General features: G+C 35.0%; 1 protein-coding gene and 3 non-coding genes across 10 annotated transcripts in view; all 4 read left to right on the top strand.

The window, feature by feature from the left end:
- Positions 1–9,800, top strand: part of LOC106881729 (uncharacterized) — a 20,774-nt gene that overhangs the window by 1,231 nt on the left and 9,743 nt on the right. For 3 of the 7 annotated variants that reach the window (XR_001410890.2, XR_001410891.2, XM_052968738.1), the window contains 2 exons: positions 3,208–3,894; positions 5,352–5,424. Coding sequence is in view for 4 of the 7 variants with exons in the window: in XM_052968738.1 (XP_052824698.1) it covers positions 5,397–5,424 (28 nt within the window). In the remaining 3 variants the exon portion in view is untranslated. Of the gene's footprint in view, positions 1–1,050; positions 1,326–3,207; positions 3,895–4,028; positions 4,647–5,351; positions 5,425–9,800 lie in introns of those variants that run through there. The other 4 variants (XR_008264417.1, XM_014932216.2, XM_014932217.2 and 1 more) reach the window with 4 other exon arrangements.
- On the top strand, positions 4,090–4,157 carry LOC128248191 (small nucleolar RNA SNORD31). Its single transcript, XR_008264489.1, has one exon. It is a non-coding gene; the product is annotated as a small nucleolar RNA SNORD31 (small nucleolar RNA).
- Positions 5,048–5,114, top strand: LOC128248193 (small nucleolar RNA SNORD31). The gene has a single exon (XR_008264491.1). It is a non-coding gene; the product is annotated as a small nucleolar RNA SNORD31 (small nucleolar RNA).
- On the top strand, positions 8,694–8,761 carry LOC128248192 (small nucleolar RNA SNORD31). Its single transcript, XR_008264490.1, has one exon. It is a non-coding gene; the product is annotated as a small nucleolar RNA SNORD31 (small nucleolar RNA).

Below are 9,800 nucleotides of genomic sequence, written 5' to 3' on the forward strand. Positions count from 1 at the left end.
GGTTTTTATATAGATCCACAGGATAAACCTAAACCTAACCCTAGCACTAGTTTTGTGAGATTTGGCTGTTATTTCTAGCATGTAAATACCCTGCTTGGTGGGGAGGGGGGGAAATTGAAATTAAAAAAAAAATTTTTTTTCAGAATCGGAATCTCCATAGCCTAAAACGTGGGATTCTGTAAAAAAAAAGGGGTGGGGGAAGGTTCAGATTACATATAGTCCGTCTCTACCAAAAAGTCTTCCTATCTGGAAAATTCCAAAATACGCCTGCAGGACTTTATTCTTGGTTGCATATTTATGGTCCCATAACACATTCGTATACACATCACCAAGTTGAAAATGTATGAAGTTAACAAAAACAGGTAGTGTCGATTTGTTTTTTTGGCACTATCATGCTATTAGCTGTCAGAAGTGAAAGTGCTCACTGCTAGTGAAGTATCTGTCTGCTTGCCTGTTGCTGGCCTGTCGATTCTTTGGCTACTGACAGCTAATACCATGACTGGCCGGAGCGAGCTATATGTCTGTCTGTCTCTCTATCTATCTATCTATTACTCGAAAGTTATTGGAACAAATTCGACACCTATATCCATGCGTTTGAAAACACAACACAGAGTATAAGGGTACTCGCGTCCGCGCTAGCTAGTCGTGAGTGGTCGACCTATTATTTTTAAACTTAAAACTTCATTTGTTTTCTATTTTGATAAATTCTCTCTGTTGAAAATTATATTTTTATATTTTAAATAATTTGCAATTTCAGGAAATATGTTTTTATATTAAATTTGTGTTTTCTAATAAGGTGGACGAGTGATTGATAGATAGGTAGATAGTAGATAGATATCAGTAAGTAAGTAAGCCAATAGCTCGCTCCGGCCAGTCATGGTATTAGCTGTCAGTAGCCAAAGAATCAACTCAAACCAGCAACAGGCAGGCAGACAGACAGACACTTCACTAGCAGTGAGCACTTTCACTTCTGACGGCTAATAGCATGATAGTGCCGTTTTTTTTTTTATTTACGTTGTTCAGAAAAAAAATTTAATTTAAAAAAGTTATTTACTTTGTTTTGATATATATTCAGCCGTAAAAGAGAGCACAGGTATTCATTTGCATACGCGTGCGCATTGGGGACCACTCTTCTTTAGTAGTACCCGTGTTAACTATCCATTCTAATTGTTGGAGCGGATACAATGGAATAACTGACATTGATGTTGAACCACGGTATTGCCATTTCAAAGTCAATCATTATGAAAGCTTAGTGGCTCCATTAACTGCACTTAGTTGAATGTTACTGGGAAAATGCAACACGCAGATTCAAGAGTATGATGAGAGTACGCAAATTTCTTCTTAGTACTTATTCTATTGTCTTTTGCCGAACCGCTACTTTTCGGGGACATAAACACCAACATCGGTTGTCAAGCTGTGGTGGGGAGACAATATACGACTGGCTTTTTTAAGTTTCCATCGGTACTACTTAAGAAGAGTCGGGTCCACTCTTAAGTAATACCAATTTTTGTTTGCATATCCGTTTTCTCCACATTCCTTTACATTTAGTAGGCTTTTTTTTTTTTCGTGACCAGATCTTAAACTATATTGACTGGATACAAAGTGCAAGGGCAATAATCAGTGTATCTTCGGACAACTTAAAAGGTTTTTAATTCCAGATTTCTACCTGGAAGAGAAAATTACGACCTGCGGTCATTGCTGCCATGCCGGAGTCAGCGATTTAGAAATCACCAACTTTATAAATTTTCTAAGCTCTTGTACACAAAGTTCAGATGGAATTAAAAGCCTCTATCGGGAATGTTTGAACTGTACAAGGAGAAAAATCATTCAAACATGAGCCATCAAAAGGGAAACCTGAAGCGGTGTTGACTGATTTGTATTCTAGCAGTTTATTGGAACATTCAATAAAAAAAATTTGTAGTACTTTGTTGGTTATGGGAGACTGGGAAAATGACACATGCAACATTGGCTATTTTAGTTAAAAGAATGTTTTATTTCTAAGTCAACAAATGCACACTTTAAGAGCCTTTTCTCAATCAATTTGGGTTTATGGTGTCTAACTGTGCTATACAAAATCTTTAGGAGCTTTCAAAGTTGTTGAGGACCGAGTCTGTCTCGATTCTTAGATTTTTGATAAACTCCAACATGTGGACTTTAATTGAATTATTCAGTATTCTGTTATTGCTGCTATATATTAGCAATAAAAGATAGGCGGTTTCAGATACATTAATGGTATCCTATCGGTTTCTAATCCACTCTGCTGGTGGGTGCAATTGCCAGTGTCTTGAAGGTTACCAGGTTTTTGGAAGTGGCCAATTTCTTTGTGTCCAAGATTAGAGCAGTTGGTGACCTGTGCTGGAAATGTATTGATGAGAACTATGGCTGAGCAGTGGCTCTGAATTTTCATAACCATGATTGCCAATGTGTGTTTCCTATATCTCTTGGATTGAACCCACTTGTCTGCTACATCTAGGATATTGTGAAGAGTTAAATGAACAGACTGACTCAAAATGCCAAGAACTTGAAAGCTGCCATTGTTGGTTTGGTTGGGAAGTTCGCTTCAGAACTGTGTTAAGGATTTAGTCCCTCTGAGTGGATGTTGTTGGCTGAAGTCCTGTACTGTAGCTGCAGGTTAATACCTTAAGAGTAAAATAGGTAGACATAGCACATTGTACCATCATTTTAACGTCCTTCCATGCTGGTATAGGTTGGACAGGAGCTGGCAAGTCAGAAGATTGTTGAGTTAATATTTCCTCTTGCTTTCATGTGCATTGGCTAATTGTAAACAAATGCATCTCTTTTCATGCAGACAGTATTGCTTGTTTGTAGTCAACTACAAAAGTATGTCTGACCCTAGATTCATTTGTGTATAGTTTTCTGTGTAACCATGTCCAATACCTTAGCTCAATACAAAGAGACCTACCATGTCAAAGGTCAACTTTCTTATTGTAAGTTAAATGGAAACAAAAAATTCAGCTTTCTAGCTCAATTAATAGCTAAGATATAACTTAGTTGTTGACTAATTAAAAAATGACACTTTTTTGAAATTTCAAAAGGTCATTACTCAGCAAATACAAGATGTCCCAAAAGTCACTGATGGGTTTCAATTTTTAATAACTTCCTTAATTTTACAAATGAAAGCATGAAATTTTGATACAATATAAAGGACAGTATGGAAATGAATTAACCTTTTCCCTCTTTTTTCAGATTTTATGTGCTCACGGATCTGAGAAATTCATTATGGAAAAATACAGCATTCAGCAATGCATCCAGGTGGTAAAATTCTTCTACCAAAATCAGGGGTCGATAATTCAGACCCAGGGAACATACTATCGACACAAATGAGAGATGCACCAAGTGAGAAAGTGATTAAAAATTTGATTCGTTTGAACAGTAGTAGCTGATCTTCCATGATCTGGGAATCCTTGCAATGTCAAGTGATGAGACAAGCAAGCAATCCCATGACTAGCTCGGATTTTTTCTGGTGGGGATACCTGAAAGAGAGGGTTTATATCAAGGAACAGTAGCTGATCTGGGAGGCCTCGCAATGTCACGTGATGAGACATGCGAACAAGCCCGGATGTTTTCTTGTGGCGATACCTGAATGAGAGCATTTATGTCAACAAACCGGAGACCCTGGTGCAAATGAAGATCAGAGAAATTAGAAGTGGGGTCTGAAACTCTTGAGGATGTTATAGTGCAAGTTTTGGAAAGAGCACAGGCATGCCAAACCAAAAATGGCTGCCATTTAAAGTGGTCATTTCTCATGTGATGTAGTGGTATTGCAAAATTTGACTTGTGCATATTAATTGTCATTGTCCTTTGTTTGTAAAGATAAGGAAGTTATTAAAGATTGAAACCCATCAGTGACTTTTGGGACAATGTATTAGTCAGGTAAAAAAAATATTTCGTATTTAAAGGCTTATGAAGGCCATTAAAGCATGTAAAGTTTGAATGAAATTGGTTTTGGTCACTTTTTTTTTTTTTTTTAATTTTTTTTTTTTTGCATCAATTTCGTACCCTGTAGTGAAGATAAACATTTCAAAATATTCTTATTTGGTTTCAGTCAGTGTGGCATCCTGCTATTGTACTAATTGTGATGATTAGATATCGCCCCAGTCTGAATTGTGTGACTGAATCGATATAACTGATTTAGTACTTGACTTTATAAGGAATATATGGTAGTAGAAAATGGGATGCTCTTCCTATTCAGTAAAACATTTGGTAGTTAAAGCTACTGTGGACGTTTGCATTATGGTCCATAGAATAAAGGTGTTAGTATTGCAAATTCATCTTGAAGGTTTCTTAATATTCCTATTATCAACACATGGAAATTGTAATTGCCATTATAAGTCAGCAATTGAGGTTTTTGCTTCACTAAAATTTAAAATTTTAAAGGCTTGTAACTTTTTCATTATTTTTTCTGTAAAAAGAATTTTAATATATATATATGCACCAGCATGACCGCAGCCACTTGGCTGAAACCCATAAATAAAAAAATATATATATACACCAATCACCTGTGTATATCACATGTTTTAATGTCCACTTTTCCATATTTGCATGGAGAGCTAGAATTCTTTGAGGCAAATCTCCTATGACTGGATGCCTTTTATGTCATCAGCTGTCACCTGTTTCTAAGCAAGGTAATATTTTTTCCCTATGGCAAGCTTGGAGATAAACATTTTGTATAATGACATTTGTATACAACTATTATGTAATGTGAAGATAAGTGCATATATATATACATGACTTGCATCTTTCGGTTTCCATCTGTCACATTCCCTCATGGCTTTCATTGGCCTAGGATGCCTGTGTTAAATATTCCAGTTAAACATTTAAAGTATTAAGTAGTTAAATGACTTTTGTCAAAAACTCATTGCTGTGGCCTGTGGCCCCTTTTATGTACCAAAGGAATCCATTACTCATTGTTTCAGGTTATACTCTCTCTTTTATATAAGGTGGCATCAAAGATGCTATTAGTTAAATCAAAATATTCCCGTAAAAACTAGATGTTTTCAAAGCAGTGTAAGATCTTGTAAGTGTACTTATTGTGATGGATAAGATATCGCCCCAGTCTGAATTATCTGACTGAATCGATATCACTGATTATAGTACACATTACAGGAAGTATTACACTGGACAACAATTTGTTTTTTTAATTTTCTGTAGTGTGAGGGTTTTTTTTTTACTGATTCTGTCTTTGTGCTATTTCAAATCTGTAATTTGTTTTGCTTTCCATGCTCTAGTTTTCTTGCAATTTGAAGATTAACTTTTTATACGTTTATTGTTAAATTTGACATTGAGATACATATATCCTATTTAAAAAGAATTGCCAATTATTTTTACAGATCTGATCAGGTCTTCAGGTAGATATAGATGTGTGAATAATCCTGATGGCTTTTACATACACACATGAAGCAGGTAAGAACAAATATGCAAGGCTTTTTTTCTTCAAGTTTAAAATAGGACATTGCTAGCATAATTTCGTTATATCTATATTCCACAACACATAAATACATAAAATCGGAACAGGCACAGACAAGAACAAGCACACACACACAACCCATTAGTTTTCTTCTCATCCCATTTCAGCAGCTGTCATGGAGATATCCGAAGTGAACTGTCGAGTTATATCGAGGAATGCCACTATGTCTGGTTACTTTGCTTTTATTTGTCAAAAGCATGGTTTTGATAATTGAATGTTTGAGAAGGTGCTTGCTGCATACATTTAGTGCAACAGCAGTTTACTGATAAATTTCTTCGTAACACTTGTCTACATAGCAATACCATTTGTAACTTTGTTGAAGAAAGTGAAGAACTGGTAGTTGTAGTCCAAGCTTGTATTGTTGCAAAGGACATCTGTCATAGATTTCATCCATAATCTCTGCATTCCATATTGTGACTAGCATGCTATGATTGTACTTAATGTGGTGAGTTAGATATTACCCTCAGTCTGAATTGCTGTAGCTGTTTATAGTACATGTTACAGGAAATATCAGCTCACATAGCATAGTCATGAAGTGTTTATAGTTTTCAATTAGACATTCAACCTGTTTGTAACTGCAGAAGTGTCTTGAAATATCTTGTGTGGGTAGGGTGCTGTTTTTGAGAATCGTTAACTTCGTGATTTCTAAAAGATTTGAAACTGGTGCTAATGTTTTAGTATTTAGGTTTCTGGGCACTACTTTAAATGCAGAGGTCTCAATACATCATTGTAAAGATATGAAGAGGAGGGTTAGTTTTTAGGGTGTCATTACACATCCACACAGCATACATTTAAAATGTTCTGTATGTAATACCTGTATTTAAGTAGTACCAGTTTCTGTTTGTATTTTATTCCTTGACTGTGCTTTGGACATATTGAGAAAGATCACTGAAGTTGGTTTTCGATATTAGATTAATGACAAACTTTAAACTCTGGATGTTTTGAGGTTAGTATAGCTTTGTGATGAACAAGATATCGCCCCAGTCTGAATTGTGTGACTGAGTTGATATAACTACATTTAGTACAAAGTTTAATGCTTTGAAATCTTGTACAGGAATGAGTCAGAAAGTTGTACAATTTTTTGTAAGAGACGCATTTTCCTAGGAAATTATTTGATATTTGGTACAGATATAAATGGCACATATGCTTTTGATCTTTAATTATTGAATTTTTTTTTTTTTTTTACCTCTCATCTAAATGAATAAGTGGGACAATAAAAGAATTGGCTGTTTTTACTGGGAGTCCATCAGAAGCTAAGAGCTGTAATTGAGTTCCTTGTTGCTGAAGAAACTCTTGTTAACATTCACAGAAGACTAGAAAACGTTTCTAAAGATAAGGCTTTACAATATAGCAATGTGTGGAGATAGGCTCACTGATTAAGAAAACAGTTCAGAGAGAATTGAGAAAATTCAAGCTTAGCAGACATGTCTTGTAGTGGCCACCTATCAACTTCTGCTAACCAGGAAAAAACAGATGTTTTAATTAGTTGATAGATGCATCAACACCTGGAGATAGCCATGGCAGTTTTCACAGCACTATTGAATCACTTGGATATTCAAATGTGCCTGCTAGATACCAAAACAACCAGCAGATGAGCACAGGACTGAAAGTGTTAACTGTTGTGCTGAAATCCTTGAACTAAGTAAAAGAGATAAAAACTATTTTTCACTTGGATTCATCGTTATGAACCAGAATGAAAGTGACAATCAATGGAATGGTATCATGCAATGTCAGCTGAAATAATCGTGCTGTCTTTTGGGGTGTTCATAGTGTTAGTTGGGTCAATTTCTTACAAAGAGGAGAAACCATCAACTCTGAAGCATACATTTCGACCCTTAACCCTTTCGTTACTTAGCCGGCCGAAAAATTTTTTGGTTCATAAGACTAACCCGGCCGTACCCATTGTTATTTAAATGTATATTTGAATCCAAATTTCGTTAGTAAATTCGTTCAAACACCTGATTTCACTTTGCAAACAGTTGAGTTATTGTCTCTGACATTATTTGGCGTGATATTTGAACTCAGTGAATTTTGGAAGATTTTTTTCCACATATTTTGCGGCGTTAATTTTTTTCAACAGAAGATATGGAGATATCGAAGAAAAGAATGAACGAGCTACAAAAGCACGTGGTGAACGATAATGAATCGGATATTTCTGTATCCGAAACTGAAAGCAGTGAGGATGATTTTACACCAGAAAAAGATTTTAAAAATATTTTTATTAACAATTTTTCTGAGGAAACGGGGTCTACCCAGTCTTTCTCAGGAAGCGAAACCTTTAGACTTCTTTTTCATGCTTGTTTGAAATGATTACTGCGGAAACAAACCGTTAAGCAGAATGTAAACAAACCGGAAAAAAAAAGATAGTTTGTGGTTTCCTGCAACTGTAGATGAAATACAGGCATTTTTTGCCATAAATATTATTATGGGTATTATTAGACAATTACCCAGAATAACAAATTACTGGAGCGATCAGGAACCTTTTGCCGATGAATATATTTCCAGTATTATGAATGAGTACAATTCGTGAAGCTGAACCAATATTTACATGTGAGAGACACTAGCAGTACCCCCCCCCCGTACGTAGAGAACTTAGAGACAAAAATTATGCAATAGAATTGATTAAGAACCCTTTCTTTAATTATGTTCCAAATATCACATTAATATGTTGATAAATAAAAAAGTTACAGGTGTTTAATGAGACTAGTCTAAATTCATGATTATTTTAGAATTTAGTTGAAACTCATGAGGGGTGTATTTTGGCCAGAAATATAGTAACGAAAGGGTTAAAAGGTTACAGCAAAACCTGCCGAATAGACTAAATCTGTTCAATGATGGGCCTAGTTCAAGCTTCAGAACAAGGGAAGCAATCACCTTTTTTTGAGTGGACAAATCTGTCCCTCCTTGCTCACATAGCTTTGCAGCTTCAGACTTCCATCTCTTTGGCCCAATAAAAGAGACACTGAGAGGTAAACATTATGGTGATGATCAAGGAGTCACTTGGATATTCAAATGTGCCTGCTAGATACCAAAACAACTAACAGATGAGCACAGGACTGAAAGTGTTAACTGTTGTGCTGAAATCCTTGAACTATTGGATTCATCATTATGAACCAGAATGTTGTCATCAGCAACACCATCATTATCACCTTTGGTCATACCCTTCCCCAATTATATTGGGTTGTAACATTTTAACTTTATTGGACTAATTGTGATGAATAAGATATCGCCCCAGTCTGAATTGTGTGACTGAATCAATATAACTGAATTTAGTACATGTTAACTATAGAAAGGTTTCACAGCAAGAGAAGACAAGTTATTGTAAAGAATTAGCTGTGTTACCACCCTGTGGAGTTTTATGAAGTTGGATTATATGCCCTCATTCATAGGTGTAATACTGCCATTGAAAGACGTAACGACTGTTCAGAAGTAGGTATGTGAACCTGCGATAGATAGTTATAATAGTTGTACAATTTGTTTCATCGTGTTCTTATTTTTATATAATAAAACTAATTGCATTACTTTCCGACTCACTAATGGTTATAGATAAGGGTTGTCTCTATCTGAATTGTTTTACTCAATTGTAATTGTTGACTGTACTGCCTAGTTATTATAATTTCAAGTTGCAATTACATTTGTAGGTATGCCTAGACACTGTATTGAATGATAATTTTTTGGTTATTATTCTAAATGAGATCATTTTAACTCTCATGACTATATTTCTAGCTAAAAATACTCTTAACCCTTTCGTTACCATATTTCTAACCAAATTACACCCCTTATGTGTTTCAATTAATTTCTAACATAATCATAAATTTAGGCTGGTTTCATTAAACAATAACTTTTTTATTTATCAACATATTAATGTGATTTTTGGAAGATAATTTAACAAAAGGTTCTATACCAAAATTTTTGTCACAAAGTGACTTTAATTACAGGTGAAAACAGGTAAATTCAACAAAATATAAAATTATTAAAATTTTTGTTCAAACATCGCTATAGAAAATGGGTTATTAGCTAATATTCAATTGGGTATACAACAAAATATTATAGAAGAGTTGTGCACATTACTGGATTTATTACTGTCTCTTTTGCCAGTATAAAATTAAAATCCAGAGCAGTACCCAGTATTTGATTCACAAATCTTTTCCAAACTTTGATCCCCCATTTTGTGTGCTTTCCTGGCATATACTGTTGAAAACGCACTCGGCCTTTATAGCCCACCATATCCTCATCTATAAACTGTTTTATATGTGCTTTGAACAGTCAATGAGGGGTCTTATTTTAAATAAGGGATCACAGTCTGGTTTTC

The sequence above is a fragment of the Octopus bimaculoides genome, chromosome 6 (genome assembly GCF_001194135.2).
Source record: "Octopus bimaculoides isolate UCB-OBI-ISO-001 chromosome 6, ASM119413v2, whole genome shotgun sequence".
In the NCBI taxonomy this organism is placed as follows: Eukaryota; Metazoa; Mollusca; class Cephalopoda; order Octopoda; family Octopodidae; genus Octopus; species Octopus bimaculoides.